This window comes from Leptidea sinapis, chromosome 8 (assembly GCF_905404315.1).
Source record: "Leptidea sinapis chromosome 8, ilLepSina1.1, whole genome shotgun sequence".
In the NCBI taxonomy this organism is placed as follows: domain Eukaryota; kingdom Metazoa; phylum Arthropoda; class Insecta; order Lepidoptera; family Pieridae; genus Leptidea; species Leptidea sinapis.
This window is the reverse complement of record NC_066272.1, coordinates 15,488,154-15,508,113: the sequence shown is the minus strand read 5'-3', so window position 1 is coordinate 15,508,113 and position 19,960 is coordinate 15,488,154. Positions and strand designations below refer to the sequence as shown.

Sequence of the window (19,960 nt, the reverse complement as noted above, 5' to 3'; positions counted from 1 at the left end):
AAAAAACTCCAGTTTCCTTTTCGAATTCGGCGAGAGAACATCTCCTGAGGATGCCTCGTGTAGGGCGAAGCACGAGTTTGCTTAAAGAACACGCTGCATGTTATGGTATAAGTATTATACCGATCGGTTCAGTACTGCTCAAAGTATAACCGAAGGAAAAAAACCGACTCTGCATTTATAAGTATAGATGTGACTTGTAATCAAATTGACTGTGCGGAAATCCATAATTATCCAAATGATTTAAGTTTTCTTTAGTGTTGATTCCGCCAATATTTGTCTTTAAGCAATTCGACACGTGTTTTTCCTCTACTCAAGGCATCCTCAGGACATGTTGAGTCGCCAAAATCTGGCACGAGACTGAATCAAATGAGTCAGAAAACTCAAATCATTTGGATCAAATATTAGTATAAATATCATAATTACATTGAATTTAATACACCAACTTAACCTTAGCATAAGACAATGTGATCCACATTGCTATTTGATATCTAACATGCAAATGAATTAAAATAGCAACAGTAAAACACAGTGTTACACAGTCCAGTGCTCACGTATGCTCGCGTACCAACTCTTGCGTTTGCATCAATTAACTCTATAATTAATAAAACGTAATAGGTATAAAACAATTATAACCACTGCCGGCTCATTTTATAACCATTTAATTAGACACAACGAAACAAATACTATTATTTTTGCATGTTTAATTATAAAAATATAATTAATTAGAACTAGATTCATTTTTGTTTGTATAAGTAATTAGATTTGCTAATTTTGTATCTTTCGTTAACCGCGAACACTGTTATAACCGTGTTTGATATTTTTAACGTTGAAATGAAATGAAATTTATTTATTGCGTCGAATACAGTATGCATTTTACATCTTAAATTTATTGTTGTTTCTTCTATTCTAATTTAAATTAGCATGCAAAAAGTTTACTTAAAATTAAAATAAATTCTAAAGACTATAATTTTTTTGTCAATTAACCATTTAAACAGGAGTCTAGTAAATCGTTTCTGTGGTTAGTTTCTTATTTGTAGAGGTAAATGAATAAAATAATTTTATAAACATTGCGTAGCTACTATTTAGGTATAATGTTGTTCGTCTTAATGATTTTGTGTTGAAGTCACGTTGAATGAAATATTATACAGTTATTAAGTATATTATTATTATTAATAATACAGCCTTGTTATTGAAGAGTTGCAATTACAATGAAGGTTCTTGTTGCTTATAAATGATAATTAAATATAAAGCAATTTAAAAGTCAGTCAGTGATTATAGTGATGAAGAAAATGTTATGGACACATTAATCACGGGGAGTGTTCCGAATATTTTCAATTTCAAAATATTATAAGCCAATAAATTAAGTTATATACAAAGCCTGTGTAGGTAGATCCTAGTCGCACATTGTAATTATTTTAGGTGTTGACTATTGTTTTGTAGTAACCTAGGGCTACTAAAAACAAACAGACAACTACCTAAATGTATGTAAGAAGCATCATCTTCAGCCCTTGAAGCCGAGACGTAACTCTGCTGATGTCTGATTATCCACAAACTCTTGGCTAAGTAAGACTATCACAACCTCATGAAACCGTTGCGTCGTCATTTACCCTACCAAAAATGTCGATAATTATCGACAAAATTAAGCTAAGTGATAAAGATTTGAAAATTTTAGTGAAGGTTCTCTTTTGTCGTATAAAAGGGGACTTGCGAGTAATCACTAACATTATGTGTTCCTGTCACTGTTCAGGCATTATCTATAAATAAATTTATATGTTTTATTAACAAAATATGGTCTTTGTCATAAATCGTACTACTCCACACCTGAATACCTAAGTCATCGGACTGCCTGGGACTAGATTATGATTATTTTATAACAATAACAGTACAATATTGTAAATTTTATTGAAAAAAAGCGCAAAAAAGAATGCTAGGAGAGTTTCTTGCGCCACTTCTCTCTCAGAGTGCCATTTGTTTTCAAAGCGGTGGTAATGTTAGAAGTGACATCAAAAATAATTCTAAAGGAATTAATTGTGAGAAAATAAATGCCTTTTATTCACTCACGTGATGAGAAGTAAAAAATCAACTGCCCATGGATATTTGCTATATCAGATATCCATGGATATCTGATATAGCAAATCTTTAAGCAAAGTTCCTAAGTCCCCAGTTCGGGAACACTGCAACTGGTAATTGATTCTACAAAGTAGTTGTGCTAGCCACTAAGTTTCATGGAAACCTTGCGGTTGTAGAACGACAGACATCAACATGATGCAGGTGAAATATATTTATTTACTCTTTATTCTCTAGTTTGACAGTAGCAGTCAAAAGTAAACAGTAAACAAATTATTTAGTTTAATTTATTTATATTTACAATCTCAGCTGTCTGCACTAACTGTCCCTAAGCTAACTCTCGTCGCGCTCTATTCAAAAGAAGTATTCTGAGGTATTTGCTTTAAATATTGTAGATGTCAAGATAAAATTATGAGTGCGTTAAAATCTATTACGATTCGTATATGTTACAAATAAACTCTAAAACCTTCGCACTTCTAGATTTGGCAAGGCAAACCTCACTTTAAGCAAGAAGTGTTACCAAAAGTCTTTAACTCATACGGTTCCTTCCTTATAATTTTCCTTTGAATTGACAATCAATTCCATAGAGTTACAATTTATTAGCGTATAGACAAACAAATCGTACAAGAGAAAAAAAATATCTGTAACGGAGATACAGTAAAATAGAAAAGGAAACCGAATCTATAATGATTGTAACCTAGTTTGATTTACAAGTCGTAAACAGTCAGTTACGCTTGGAATTTGCTTCTTTTTGTATATTTAGCCACTAGCTAATGCACAATTGACAAATAAAAACTGGTAACGCATTATAGGTAACATTCTAATTCTATGGTCAAACCACAACCTTCAACATGTCGGTCATGATGAGAAACAAATACGTTAGTTAAGGACCGAAACAAAAACGAATCTTCCGTCAGACTTGTACTTTGACTAGTCAAATCTAGAAACGACAAAGCTTCAAATTTTAACTATAACATGCAATGATTGCCTCTAGATTATAAATGTAAATAATCCTACTTTCATATCGGTGCTACTACATTTAACTAGCGAGAGGTACTTAAGCTCTGACCCTAATCACAACAGATTAACTCTAGTACACATCTAAGTGTTTATTGATCAATTAAATATTCTTTAGAGCAATCAACCGCTTCTAAGTAACTTAATATTCAATTAAAAGCTTAACTTATCTATAAGATACGATATGTGGGATGAAGTTCTGTAGCGGAGGTGGAAGTGACAGACGCGCGGAGAACTAATCATGTTACATCGATTACAAACACGTTTGTTACTTAAATTAGTGATTCTGTAATTAATTAGCTTTAATTATATATTAATGTATACTATGCTTTGAAGGTAACGTGGTATACCTACAGAAGAATTTTAATTTAAATCTAAACGTTATAAATAATATATCTAATATGTAAATTCTGCAACGATTAACCTAGTGAAATTAGCACTTAAGATATTTGTTTATAACATTTAGATAATTATGGATTTCCGAAAAAAAAACGTGTAATTAAACAAATGTAAGTAGTTCAAAATTTACTTCGTTTAAAAAAAATGTGTTTCAGTTATTTATAGTTTTTTGTCGTGAAGCGTCGATGGTTCGATCCTCGTCCGCCACGTGTCGATTTGTTTTCGGTTTTTGAATTCACATGTACGTTTATTCGACGCTTTATAAGTTCGCAACGCTCCTGTGATTCCTCTGGTGTTACAAGAGAGTGTGGGCTGCGGTGATCACCTACCATCAGGTGACGCGTATGCTCCTCTTCCAAATAGTGAGAGAATTCGATAGACAACGGTGTTGACTTGACATGTTTCGCAATCAGAGTACTTTTAATAACAGATTTTGATTGAGGCTTTGAATCATTTTTGAATGGGAAGGATATAAATTATTATTTCGATTGATAGCCAAGAAACAAACTTGCTTTTACATTAAGGTAAATATAACGCAATAAAAAATATTGTTCGTTTCTCGTATTATTTTTTATTTGGCATCTATACATATATAAATAAAATTGGAGTGTCTGTAATATTAAAATAACCGTTTTATACTACAGGCATATGAATATATATACGGTACCTACTTACACCTAAATAACATTTTTTACAATTTTGTCTTTTTTCTGTCTGTCTGTTTGCTCCGGCTAATCTCTAAAATGGTTGGACCGATTTTGACGAAACGTTTATTTAAAAAAAAATATTTTAGAAAAATAAAGTAATGTTGCAATGTCCAAGAAACGGTCTTACTCTTAAAAATAATTTATATGGCAAAACAACGTTTGCCGGGTCAGCTAGTTCACTATCAAATGACGAATTTGAAACGCATGATTATAATTAATTATATTAAATGTTATAAAAAAAGGATACTGCATGAAGACTCACAAAACTTGACGGATTTAACATTCACTCTATTTCTTTTTTTATTTCCGCCTGAATCAATATTTTTTCTTATTTTAAATCTATATTATTTAATGGAGAGCCGTTTTTTTTGGTTGCTTCTGCGAATGTTAATGAAGCAATCGGATTATTACTTATACCATAACATGTAACATGCCTCGGAGAAGATTTTAGATTTTGACTTACATAAACCTATATATTCGCAATACAAATAATTGAGTCAATGACATTTCAATGGTTATGACAATTAATACAATGAGCGGGGTACTTAATTTATATGGCAAAACAACATTTGCCGGATCAGCACTTGATTGTAATAAAGCTGTTGATACGAAGCACAAATCGGATTTTAATATTAGTTTTCAAGCCCAAATAAATTATAGTTATAACTCACAAATGAATGTAACCCTTCCCCTGTTTGCACTGGAAATATTTAAATATTGTGTTGCCAAATACTGAATGTGACACTCGGTAATCGATCCGCGTCGGTTTTCACAAACAAAATGCGTCGCGCAATTCACTGCGGACTGTATGCTATACTGGCAACCCAGCGAGTACAAGCGATGTATCTTGCTAAATAAGTTATTATTGTTTTTAAATAAAACTGTTTAACTATGCTATTATTAATTGAAATATCGTTATAACAGTTTTTTACTAAATCTAATGTTATTTATGGAGTACACATACCATTAAAACATTTTATTAATATTTGCCTATTAAATGTTTTTTATGAGTAAATGATAAAGTATCACGAGTAAGACTTTAGAAAAAAATTTCAAATTTACAACAAAATATGTGGATACGCCCCCAACTCATCTACCGTTAAAACCAACAGTCCATATGTTCTATTCAATGCTTCCTGTGTCATGAAACAAGCATTAATAAGTGGAAAAAATATGACGTTTATTAATATAAAATGACGAACCATATAGCCCAGTTAGTAACCGTGCCTACAGAGCTAGAGGTAGAGGTCTCGCGTTCGAATTCTGGTAGGTGCAAGATTTTTAAGATCAATATGGATGTTTATTTTTGAAATTCCACCCGTATCAGTTTTATAAGGAATTTCTTGCCTCACACAGCCACTTTGTGGAATCAATTGCCGGCTGCACTATTCCCAGACCGATACAACTTAGGGACACTGCAGACCTCTCCCAAAGATATCCACGTCGATTCGTCCTGTGCTATCCTCATTCAACCTTTTCCGGCAATGTAGACCAAATTATCGGTTCATCTAATAAGGGTCCTGCGTCTTCCAGTACGTGGTCACCATCTGCCTTTCAAGCTATGTGCCCTGCCCACTGACACTTCAGTTTCACAATCATCATCATAATCATAATAAATTCCAATTATTAGGGAAATCATCCCCTCCATCTGGATGTATGCCGTTCCTCCACGGGGCGGTTTTCAAGGAACTTTCTATCACGTCCAACCAAGCTATGGAATGAGCTTCCTAGTGCGGTGTTTCCGGGACGATATGACATGGGTACCTCCAAAGAGTACGTATTCCGTCCTTAAAGACGGTAACGCTCGTTTGAGTCCTCTGGGGTTGCAAGACAATGTGGGCGACGGCGATCACTTAACACCAGGTGACCCGTACGATCGTTTGTCCGCTTTTTCCATAAAAACATCATGTGCACTTAGCAGAATTGTCAAAAATAAGATTTGCTTGCAAAATCTATCTTGCAATAAATTAAGCAAATCTTGTTTTTAACAGCGCTGATGCGGTCAATTGCCGTGGGGTGTTTTACCCCTGCTGTTTCAACTTTCAAGCTAGCCTGATAAGGTTAATGGCAGTATGACGTTTTGTTCACGTAGCCACGATAACCACTAATGATAATAATTTTCACGGTCGAACGGACCCGGTCGGCAGTTGGGCCTTATTATAATAAATTAACAGCACTGGCCCTTAATGGCCGGCGTTCATAATTACACGCGACCTTACAAACTAGGGACATTGAAAAATAACATTAACTCGAAGTTGTTAACGTTGGTACGTCTTGTCGATAGAAAAGGTAGAAACAAGAACTGAATTATAACGGGTTCACACGGAGGGGTTTTGGTTGAGCATGTTCGAAGAAGCCCCTATCCACATATTTTTTATGACAATAAGGGACGAGATGAGAAGGACGTTCAGCTGATGGTAATTGATACGGCCTGCCCATTACAATTTAGAATGCAGTGCCGCTCAGGATTCGTGAAAAAGCCAAAAATTCTGAGCGGCACTTTTTGATTGCGCTGGTCACGTTGAGACATAAGATGTTAAGTATCATTGGCCCAGTAATTTCACTGGCTACGGCGTCCTTCAGACCGAAACACAGTAATGCTTATACATTACTGCTTCACGGCAGAAATAGGCGCCGTTGTGTTCCCCATAATCTAGCCGGCAATAATCTCATTAACAAATGAATGTGAAAGGGCCTTAGATTTTTGTTTTTTATGTACATATTGAAGTCATTACTTTTCTCAGAAAAAGAAAATCAGAGGCTGTAAGTGTTTAGAAATAAGCGGCAATAATCCGCCATCTTGAAAAACCAAAACACGGTCACAAATTAAGCTTTTACAAAGTATTCGATGGCTAATGGCTCATGCGATGATCGTGCACCTGTCGGTGTGTATGTTTAACGAAACGGGGAACATGAAAGTTTTCGCTCGATTTACGAACGTAATTATTTTGACATAAATTGTCTGAATTGCGTTGTTTCTCATTATACAAAATGGTTGGGCAATTTCAGTGCTTTCATTACACCGATAATATTATCAGTAAAACTACTAAAATGTAGCATGCTTGTTATTTTACACTTATAATAAACATTTAGATATTATTCATATATTAAAGTATGTCATAGTTAGATCATATTTTATAACTTTTTATTGTTAATAATTGTTAGTTACATTGGCGCAACGCCATGTAACTAACACTGAGCTTGGTCCATTTTGTAACTCATCCTCGCACAGAAAATATTTTTTCTTTTTCTTAAGTAATTAATTGTATTAATTAGGTAGTTTTTATTCCGTTTAAGGCTTTTTTATTTATTCTGTTTTGTTATTTAATTGTGTGTTGGTGGTTTATTATCAATTTCATTTTATTCAATTTTTATAAATGACAGTCATTCTCACACAGAAAACATTTTTTCTTTCTTTTTTAAATAATTAATTGGATTATTTAAGTAGTTTATTCTGTGTAAGGCTTAATTATCTATTCTATTTTGATATTCAATTGTGTTGTGGTGGTTTATTATCAATTTCCTTTTATTCTTTTTATAAATAGAAAAGCGAATAGAATTTAGAATTAGAATTGTGCTTAAAAATCCTTATGCCTATTTTTATAAACAGATAAATGAAAAGAATTTAGAATTTGAATGTGCCTTAAACTCTGACAAGAATTAAGAGAAAGAGGCTATCAGTAGAAATGAGCTGGGCTGGACCTTAGCTTTCACTTAAACTTCTTCGAGTCTTCTCGTTGCAGATAACCCAATCCCTTGAGTGTTGCAATCCCTGAAGGTCTTCGATCAGTGGGTCCCGCTGTCAGGATTAAAATTGTTGTAATTGTATTATAGCTTATTTTAATCCATTATAAAAGCATTTTATTCAAGCAATTAATTATTAATGGTTTGTTACAAGTAACAAATATTTTGTATTTATTTCCGTGTTTATTATAATAAGTGTAGGTATATTATAATAAGTGTTATAAAAAGGTTTTAATAAATTGTTCAATTATAAAAACGTCGTAATACTGATTCTAATTAAGAATTTTTTTGAAATATTTCGTCAATTATAAGTTATTATTAAACAAACATAACAATTAATAAATCTTTTCAATCTATAGCAACAACGAAATCTTTCAATAACTGAACCATAAACGGTATAAAATTGATATTTTAATACACACAACAGTCGTGTGGTAATAAGTAGGTACCAGCACTCTGGGTGGTAGACCACAACCTCTTATACTTCGTTGCGCTAATTCCCCACGCGCATATATAATCCTTTGTAACGTTTTACTCCAAGTGACACTTTTTTTTTAGTATTATCTCATTGCTTACGTTTTACGAGTTTTTAATGGCGACGACAAATACGGTATGTTATTCAACGCAAGGTGAAACACGTCTAATTGATTATGTAGATCTTGATAATTTATTATAATCAATACGTAAAGTTTGCTTTTTGTTCGGAATTGAACCGGTGCTGGTTATAAAATATTAAGTGTTTAATTCAACAAATCGTTAAACCAACAGCAATTAGCAGGGAATCATGTACTTAACTACTTACCTATGGCCTTGCTTTTAAGGGTTCTGCACCTCAAAAGTAAAAAACAAAATCACTTTGTTTTCTGTCCATCCGCCTGTATGTCTGTGAATACTTTTTATCTCGGGCACGCGTGGAGGTATCAAGTTCAAATTAAAACGATATATTTAAATCTACAGTCTCTTAAAGCTGTGAAAATAAAAGTTCTAAGTTGAGTTAAAAAAAGATACGGTTGATTATAACGCAAAAAACGTTTGAATCCGCACTCAAAATATATAGGGTATTTTCCGTTGACATTGAAATATGAAATTTGGTAAGTAATCCGTCTTATACTACAAGTCTGAAAAATATACATTTATGTCGATAGGTTATTGAAATATAAGTAAGTAAATAGATAGGTTATTCAAAACGGCCGTCAAACACTATGCTGAGCTTGTACTCAGCTGAGTTTTACTTAAGTTAAGCTTGAGCAAAGTCAAAGTACGCTCTATAGATCTTAGCCTAACACAACTAAGTACCGAGCCAGCTTCTTTTAGCAATGAATTACGCGCCGCTCAGTGTTTTTACTTATTATCAATAATATAGTGCTATTTTTTTAACTTGCACCGGATGCCGGCTAGATTATGGGTAGGTACCACAACGGCGCCTTATCTGCCGTGAAACAATAATGTGTAAGCATTATTGTGTTTCGATCCAAAGGGCGCCGTAGCTAGTGAAATTACTGGGCAAATGAGATTTACATCTTGTGTCTCAAGGAGACGAGCGCAATTGTAGTGCCGCTCAGAATTTTAGAGTTGTTCAAGAATCCTGAGTGGATCTGCACTGTAATGGGCAGGGCGTATCATTTACCATCAGCTGAACCTCCTGCTCAAGTCGTGTGTCATTGTCATAAAAAAAAGCAACGCGGAAATGCTGCCAGTATTCTTGGTCACTTTTGTGGTATTGTAATATATGGTTAAGAATTGATCTGTTATAAATTAATGAATTAAAGTTGCAAAATGATGTGACAATAATACATGATTAAGTAGGTAAGAAAGAATAAATAAGGGTAGCGATAGATTATAGATCCTATTCATTTCTATTCTATGGTAAATTAAATAAATGAATATCATTTGAACATTGTGGTAATAAATACGAAAGGTACTTCGGTAAACGTTGAAGACAAGAGTCGTAAAAGGAAGTGCGGGACTGTCCGACCACAAGAAGCCTTGCAACACGGCTTCGCTTCGGCCCCGGAGCCTCCGAGAGCTTAAGTTACAAAGCTTCGGCTTACATGTTTAACTATGCTTAAGAAGTCGCATTCCTTATAATCACTCCTTTGTTTCAAATATACTTATATAATATCTGCGTTTAAGTCACTTTGCTGTTTGTAAATAATATCTTTTTCTATAATACTGATTACACTGATACTGATTATACTAATGATTACATTAAAATAAAACTATCATTACGGTGAAGCGTGCCAAGAATACTGGCAGCATTTCCGCGTTGGATAGCTAGGCTGATCCGTTGACCGAAATAGCTGCCAGCGCTTGGGATTGCAGTAGCACTATTGAGGCGCGAAGATAGTATGTACATTCTACACGCCTCTGCACCCCACGGGCCAAGTGTCTTGTTTCGTCTTCGGCAGTCGAAGCAGCAGCCTCAGCACCAACTGACGTAACTTGGATATGAGAAGGAACCAGAGTGTCGACTCAAATCGCGTCCCACACCAGCGCGATTCCCCGTGCCCAAGCCATCAGGGTCATTCCATCAGGACGCTTGCCATCGCGGTGTTAACCCACCATTCGGCTCTAACAGCTGGTATATTAAGAGCGGCAAATGCCCTGCGGATGACTTCTTTAATGGTGAGCGTGACGACTGATACGGCCTGACGATATTAGGCAGGATAGCCCATGACGCGCAAGGGCATCTACATGAACGCCACATCTACATATATTGATGGTGGTTCATTCAGTTTTAATAATGCATAGGGAATACTTATACATAATTTATACGTCTACACAGAGTCTCTTGCTGCTAGACAACCGATGAAAACAGGCCACATTTATTACTTTAGTGTGCGTGACAAGCTACGTCTTACACTCGCGATTTGTATGTCACTTTGTCACCTCAATTTTTTTTCGATGTTTTCACAGCTGTCACAGTCTATCTAGTATAAATGATCTAAGGCATAATACTACGCTCTACCGATGTCCTTTCGGTATTTTTTCATAGTCGGATATTTGTTTTTCAATATATAGATAACACCATAGATTTAGAATAATAAATAGACTACCTGACAGCCCGTTAATGTTACTGCGTTGTACTCCTTGAAAAAGTATTTTTTTAAAGAAGTTTTATTTACTTTTAAAAAACACATAATAATTACGAGTACCTTAGACACCTCAATCCACAAACACAAAATAAATACTGAATGGACTTAGGCGAGCCAATATTCAATAATCAAATCTTTTTGTGTCAATAATTTCCGCTGGTTTCCTTCAAGAAATCTTTACTTGTCCCATCGCGGTTGTCTGACATGAATTAGATAACAGCATTAATATGACATTATGCAATTAACGATTGCGGCGTCAGTCCTTCAAATAATTTATATTCATACCAAAAATTATACTAAACTTAATAGCACCATTTTGTTTCGGCTGACTTTTTGTGGATTTCTATGAATTTAATCTCAACACAATCTAATGCCTCCTTTACACTATCGGCGACATGTGAGCACGATTGTGTGGAGCGTTTACTCGCTTGTACTCGCGGATCGTCGTTTTTAATCGTTGTACTGATCGTGGCAATCGGTAACATGTTAGATCTTCGGGCCACATCAAAACGAGTTCTACGTACGCCCTCACAATCGCCGGTATATGTACTATGTTGTATTATGAAGAATGCTCAAGCACCACAGTCTTTACTTTTATCTTTCACAACTTCTCGTTGATCAAAATTAGCAAAAAAAATCTTTATATATATCGCGGACAATAATGTGAATGTTTGTACGAACGATGATCGTGACAATTACTTCGTTGATGACAGACGATAAACGAGTAATCAACATCGCCAATAGTGTAAAGGACGCATTAGGATATAGTTACCGTAACATGAACCCATGTTGTTATAAAACCAGCGCATATACCTAGCCTTTAAAAAGTTCATTAACACATCATCGCTTTTCGATAGCATTACAATCTCAAGCGATTGCCAATTCCGCGGTGACTGGGAAGGCTAAATCAAATGTTATATTCTCACAGTCTGCCCAAATATTGAGCATCGTTCTCGTCTCTGGTCTGCTGCGCTCCAGTATCAGATCGAACCATTTGACGCAGATAACATTGAGGATCCAGTTCTCCGTGAACTGGCTCAAACACTTGGCACGCGCTGCGTAGAGACTTCTCATCATTGTGCATCTTTTTTATGTGATCGCATGTCTCGCATTTATCACAGGGAGAGTTTCAAAGAGCTGTTTGACCTGACTCCTGTACCCCTATTGCAACATATGGATGTTTGTTGCTCCACAATGCGGTATCAAGGAACTTCTTGCCACGTACAACTAAACTTTGGAATTCTTCCTTGAACGGCATACCCAATACGTAAAGGGCATACACCTACCTAAAAGTCTGGCAATTCTTCTGTGAATCTTCTGGTTTTGAAAGAGTGTGGCTGGCACTGATCACTTTAGGTGACGCGTATGCTCCTCTTCCATACAAAAGATACTTAACTTTTGAAGCGCATCGCACAAACATTTTTCGTTGGTAGTAGATTAGGCTGATCCGTTACGGTCTGAGATGAAAAGCTGGACTGTCACGCTCTGAGTTGAAAGGCTGGAACGGATGAACTACCGAGTGAGCCCGAGCGAGAAAGACACAAACAGTTGATTTTCGCTGCTGCTCTTCAATTAATATGTGATACTTATCATTATTTTTTCCTTGTTTAAGGTGTAAAAGACGATTCCGATGACGTATCAAGTAAAAGTTGCGGGGATTCATCAGGATTGGCGAAAAAGCAGAGAAAAGCGAGAACAGCGTTCACAGACCATCAGCTTCAAACATTAGAGAAGTCTTTCGAGAGGCAGAAATACCTTAGCGTACAAGATAGGATGGAACTGGCTGCAAAATTAGGATTAACGGACACACAAGTGAAGACGTGGTACCAGAATAGAAGGTGAGTTACTGAATTAGTCTGATCTACCCTTAAATATTTTTTGAGGTTTTACTTCTTTTGACGCGAGTTAATTTTTACGATTCGCGCGCACAGCGTCACGCAAATTCAACACCCTGATGTTGGTTGGTAAACTAGACCTTTCGCATCATACTTTAAGTACCATAAGCCTCTGTCCTCTTGTAACCCATGTCTACTGAACCACAAATTGCGTGCATGCATAAGTACTTACATACTTTTTGTAAATTTTATGCATGATGTGGGACTCGAATCTGCCCCTCTTGGCGAAGAGTTGGTAAGAGCCCCAGCGCTCTTAGCAATTCTTTTCAAATAATACTAAACTAATCGTTCGAGAGACGCATGATTCGTAAAATGAGGCGTTGTAGAGGAGACAGTGTTATTTTACATGAATTACTTATATTCATGCCATTTTTGACCTAGTTGAAAGAATGAGATTTTATTTATTTTATATTTAAGCGCATCCTAGCGGTAACCATGTGAAATTGTTTTTGTACAAAATCTAATTATAATTTTGTTGCTAATAAGTAAGGATGACGAAATTATTGAAGAATTATCAGAACATTATTGAAGAAACATTTTACCAGCGTGTTACAAGTTCCTTATGTCTTATGACATAATCGTGCTACAAGCCGTCCAGATTACAAGAACAATGTATGTTATACCAGTCAAACACATCAACGAAAATAATGATTATGTGTGTCTTTTACCGCTTTTATCACGGGGAGTGTTCCGAAGAGCTGTTCACCTGATTCCTGTCACCGAATTCGACCTTCGCACGACACGCCACAAATTAGGATATGAATGAGTGGCGTTCGTCCACAGATTTGGAGATTTGCGGATTTATAGGATTTTTTCCACGTACAACCAAGCTGTGGAATGAGCTTCCTTGTGCGGTGTTTCCAAGACGATACGACATTGGTACGATCAAATAAGCACGCCCACGTTTCAACTCTTGTGTGATTTTTCCGTGTTGCAAGAGAATGTGGCGGTGATCACTTAACATCACTTCATTTTCCATAAAAAAGTCAAAATTATATACTACGAACAACGTAGGTGAATTATATCTAAACACAGGATTAATTTCTACTCGATGTTTTCTTCTGAATTATTTTAATGCAACATAAAATAAATTCACTTAAAGCAGGCAGTTACAAAATGGCAAACTTGACCATGTCGTCATTTAGGTGTTAATTAATCACCACTTAAATTTACGACTTCAACGCATGTACCATTCACTTCAAAGTTGTTTTTCAATTATTTAAAAATCTGCTCATGGTCCAGTCACACTCTCATACGAGGTGTTAACATAATTTACTGGTAAAATGTAGCTACATCTAGCTAGGGTTGCTGACTGTAGTGTAAAACAGAGTATTGTACACAATTTCATGTGGCTGTACTTTATAAGTTATATAACTTAAAGACCACGCTGAATTACTATTTTTATATACACTGACTTATTTCAGCCTATACTTTTCCTTTGATAACCAATGCCACCTCGGACATCAGAATTAGTGAACAGTTATTTACTTAAAATATTTTAATAGATATACAATAAGTAGATACTATTTTTTTAATCTGTACTCTTTATTTACTTTCTCTGAAATTAGACATACTCTATTTATTCCAAAAATGGTGGCAACCCTAGAGATACCGTAGCGCATCGAGTGTATTTTATTTTCATATATATGTTCATAATATATTATAATCATATTCTATAGAATTTATAAAACCTGCCTTTTCTGTACCAACCACAAATATTAAAAAAAACATTAATATAAATTTGTGCTTTATGGAATGTGTTGAAAATTATGAATGGACAAAGAGGATGTATATACTTGATGGCGGTTTAAGCCTGAACTGTGAGTTAGTTTCACGGATGTGTTTAGCAAGCTCCTCGTGAACTTTAGATCCGTATTCTGATATATCTGTTCGTAATCCGTGCTATTTTGTAAGAGCAGATAATTCACAAGAATGTTGCCGACCTTTTTTGATACATCATCATCATTACCCGGAAGACGTCCACTTCTGCTGGACCTACTTCTGAAGGCCTCCCCCAAAGATCACCACGACGATCGGTCCTGCGCTGGCCTCGGTCGGTCCATTTTGTGGGGGGCCCACCAACACTGCGTCTTCCGGTACGTGGTCGCGATCTCGCAGGGAAACTCCGAGCATAGCCCACTCCACTGCCCTCTGAGCGACCATGAGCTTTCTCATAAGGCAATAATATAATATTTTTTAATACATATGAATTCGAAAAACACAATTGGTACGTGGCGGGCGAGTATTGAATCGGGAGCTCTATACTGAGAGCCAACGGTTCTATCTCTTACACCACCGACGGTTTACTCGCAGACTTCACAGCCTGAGTAATGTTTCGAGTGCACGAAACAATACATTAAGTACAATCGAATTCAAATTCAAATAGCACACGATATTTGATTGTAATTTATCTTGATATCGGGAGATAGACTTGCGTCTGGTCGCAACTCGCGCGGATCAATGCTGAGTCACGGTACAGTCGCGACGTCATACCATTTTAAATAATAAATTTTATAGATGTAAATATACCCATTTATTACATATCCTTTCAAAATTTCTATTTCAGTTTTTGTTGGCATATATTTTGCTTAATTAAATTTGAAAATATAATTGTATTTTCTTACGATTTTTTGATATTGATTCAAGATTGGGTAAAGGCCTCCTCTACCTATATTCATCCGCAACTATCTGTCAAGAGCTTTCAGCATCCATTGTAGGCTTACCTACTACCTTGTTAACTCATTTTATTTTCCTTATGTTGGCAACATAACACAAATAAAATTTGAAAACAATATTTATGAACTATGCAGGACAGGAAGCTCGCGACGTCTCAAGTTCCGTGCGAGCGTTCTTCCACTGAGCCAACTGTTCGTGTGACATAAAGTTCATAAACCTTGATATGTCTTCGTTCAACTCTCAGGTTGTAGCTTCATCTACAGGATCTGGATCTACTTTACAGTTGATAACCTGCGCAGCCCCATATTTGCATGTTAGGAAATTGACTTGAGATGCCGCTCTTTCAAACAATTAGTTTTTTTTTCTAAAAAGAAGACATATCAAGATTTCGCGCTAGCACGGAACGCGAAAGGTCAAGTCCCGCATCGTTCATAAAGTTTGTTTTCAAATTTAATTTGTGTAATTTATCCGAGAAATGAGGGTTATAACTTAAAAAAAATAGCAAACCTTTCCAAAATGTAATTTCGAGGACCAACGAAATTACATTTTCATACATCTTTAACAAAAAAATACCATTTAAAAAACCTACTTATCACAGCGACAGATACAAAAAATTTAATCTTAATTACATTATGTGATAAAATAACAACACCCAAAGTAAAAATAATTTTTTTTAAATTTTATTTTGTTGTTGACTGTACCTGCTTCGGCTATTCCAAAAACAAATGTTTGTAATTAGGCCTTTGCCTTCCGCCGACCGCACCTTTACAAGTCTATAAAAACTAACCGAAAAAATCGACTACCTCACATTTGAAAATGAAGCTAATAGGTACATTTGTTTTTATTATGCGATTCGACTCTATAACAAGTCTCTTCTTATAAACTCAAGTAAATTATTTGAGCAGCAGCTAAATCATTTGGCATATTCTGAATAGTTTTTGAATATTTCTGAACCCTACAATATACTAGCGTATAGACAAATAAAACGTGCGAGAGAGAAGAACGTCTTCAACAGAGATACAGAATGATAGAAAAAAAAGCGAATCTTTTGTAACTGTAACCGATTTTGATTGACGAGTCGTTAACAATCAATTAGAAATATAACCTGGTTATCACAACCAACCAGATACTAATGGTACAAATATAAGTTTACTATATATATTATAGGCTTCTTTGTACAGGAAGCCGGCTAGATTATGAGTACCACAACAGCGCCTATTTCTGCCGTGAAACAATAACATGTAAACATTATCGTGTTTCGGTCTGAAGGGCGCCGTAGCTAGTGATATTACTGGGCAAATGAGACATAACATCTTATGTCTCAAGGTGACGAGCGCAATTCTAGTGCCGCTCAGAATTTTTGAGGTTTTTCAAGAATCCTGAGCGGCACTGCATTGTAATGGGCAGGGCATATCAATTACCATCAGCTGAACGTCCCGCTCGTCTCGTCCCTTATTTTCATAAAAAACATAAATTTAGTATTTTCTTCAATTAACGCGAGTGTTACACATTTAAATAAAATACTTCTTAATGGATTAAAACGCTTGTAATTATCTGTATGTACTTTTTACATAATATGGTTATTGTGTAAAAGTTATTTTTTTTTATAATTTATTTATTTAACCCGACGTTGCGTGACCTTAGCAGGAGAACGTTTCATGGGGACCTTTTTTGGGGACACGCGTTTTAATCCTTTAAAGCAAATAGGTACTTTATTTCATTTCTTTACACTCATTGCACATAACTTACTTAATTTATTATTCACTGTATTACTTAATTGTTTTTTTGAAGCAAAACTTCTTTAGGCGTGACTTGGGGGTAACTCCGAATATTTTTCTGACGGAAGTAACGTTAGTACTTCCGGCAGAAAAAAGTCAATTGAAACAATTTTTAACCATTATAATTTAATGGTTTAAAAAATTGTTTCAAATGACTTTTTTCTGCTGAATAAATGTTATCAGTCTGACGTTTGCGACATTCGTTAATTTTTCAGGCAAAAGGTCCGAGCCCATAGAGCCATATATTCGTTAATATTCAATAACAACGTTATATTGATATGTGTAATATTAATAATTTAATTATTTTTATTCAATTATTTATTAATAACACGGCTTTAATTAATGTAAGTATATATTTAATGGTATAAATTAAATCTTCTTGTCTTTCAACTTTTTAAGAATATTTGTTATATACTGGATGTCCTAGAATAGGTGGAACAACATTGTTTATGAGCTTATATATATTTATCTGATAATTATTCCTAAAGTTAATTATAATTAAGTTTTACTTTAATCGCGCGTAAAGATTGCACACTTTTTTTTCACTTTAATAATATTAAATAACGGTTTTGCAACAGGATCAAAAATCTACTGAACCTGTTTTTTGAGCTTTATATGACTAATAACTTCTTTTTCTTTATTTTTAACTTATACAAGTAAGTCTAAAAGTTGGAATAATGTTGGTGTAACAAAAGTGTTTCATTATATTTTACACATTGTATGTAAAGACATACAATGTGTAAAATATAATGTAAAATGCTGAAACTGTAAATATATATTTAAAAGAGTGGCAATGAGTTTCTTGCCGCTTCTTCTCATTAAAGCTCAACATTTTCGAAATCTTTGACATTCCTAAGAGTCATTTTGACCTTAGTGAATTAATTATGTTTCTTTCTTTTCTTTGCTGTTCGCTACCATTTAATATCTGATGTTAATGTTTGACATAAAATATTTAAAAGTCTATTAAGGTTGTATTCGGCTACCTACACAGGCGCCTCACAAGATGTTCCCCGCCCAGTCTAGAGCTTTTTCTATATTAACAACTTTTTGCCTCCGTTTTTGTTGGTTTTCGATAATTTCGGTTAAACTAATGTTTGGGCTTCGATTTTTCGGTTCGTGAAAGAGTGTGAAATTTAAGTTAATTGAAGGTAGTATAAGCTTTTGTGTGCGGCCATTTGAAGTCAAACCGACAAAGAAACTTTTGCATTAACGAATATTGTCACTAAACGCATATTATGGCCAATAGTTAGTTACAAAACTTTATAGTTTGAGATCTTCTCGGTTCTAACATAATTAATTCCAACAATATTGCAATAAAATCTAATGTAAGATGGTATATCCATTGACAAAATTGATTCTTAATATAATTATTAATAAAGATTGATATAAAGGTGTTGTGTTGTGATGCTGATTTTTATTATTATAATGATGTCATGACATCCACACTCTAAAGAATTCACACTACACAACATTCCAATGATTTGATTTCAATAAATTGCTAATAATTCAAGACACAGTTGCAAATATATCGGTGTTAGTGAGTCATACATCTTTGTGCCATTTGGTATCGAAACACGTCTTGGCCCGTGGCGCCCAGAGAATGTACTATCTTCGTGTCTCAATAAGGCTACTGGTAACCCAAGTGCTGGCAGCTATTTCGATCAACGGATTAGCCTAGCTCTAGTTATCATCCAACGCGGCAATGCTGCCAGTATTCTTGGTACACTTCCCCGTTTTAATTTAATGTAATCTTAGTATTGTAAATATAGTTAAAATATTTGTTTTATTTAAAAATAACTATAACAATCTATTGCAGCGGCTATTTAACTCATAAAATGGTCATGTTTTCGTAATTTCAGCATTAAATTAATAGTTTTAATACAGATCTGTAATATTTTTGCTTCTCTCAATACCTATAGTCGGTTGAGAAATAGGCAGAACCGTTAACCAACCGTTACCAATGTGTTTTCGGTTTTCTTATTCGTAAGTTCGGAATAATAAGGAAAAGTTTATAAGGTCGGAAACGATCTTGTGATTCCTCTGTTGTTACAACAGAGTATGGGCCGCGGTTATCACCTACCATCAGGTGACCCTTATTTATACTCGTCTGAAATCCTTAAAAAATATGCCAAAACAATTTGTTATATTTTTAAAGTGATAACCCTCACCTCTTGGATTAATACAGAATATTTTTATTAATAACCCTCACTTCTAGAATTAATACACAAATTGTGTATTAAATCTAGAAGAAGAAGAAGAACAAATTGTGTATTAATTCTAGAAGTGAGGGTTATCACTTTAAAAATATAACAAATTGTTTAGATTTGCAAGAGCGACATCTCAAGTCAATTTCCTTATATGCAAATATTGGGGTTGAGCAGGTTATCAAGTGTAAAGTAGATCCTGTCAATGAAGCCACAACCTGAGAGATGAACAAAGCATACAAGATTTTATGACGATACGTCACTCGATCGGTTAGCTCAGTTGGAAGAGCACTCACGGAACGCGAGAGGTCATGGGTTTGAGTCTCGCATCGTTCATAAAATTTTGTTTCCAAATTTTATTTATATAAAATATGTCAT

At 34.9% G+C, this 19,960-nt stretch overlaps 1 protein-coding gene across 1 annotated transcript in view; it reads left to right on the top strand.

The window, feature by feature from the left end:
• LOC126965730 (homeobox protein B-H1-like) overlaps positions 1 to 19,960 on the top strand; it is a 49,709-nt gene that overhangs the window by 15,125 nt on the left and 14,624 nt on the right. The window contains exon 2 of the mRNA XM_050809486.1: positions 12,642 to 12,867. Coding sequence (XP_050665443.1) covers positions 12,642 to 12,867 — 226 coding nt within the window. The remainder of the gene's footprint in view (positions 1 to 12,641; positions 12,868 to 19,960) is intronic.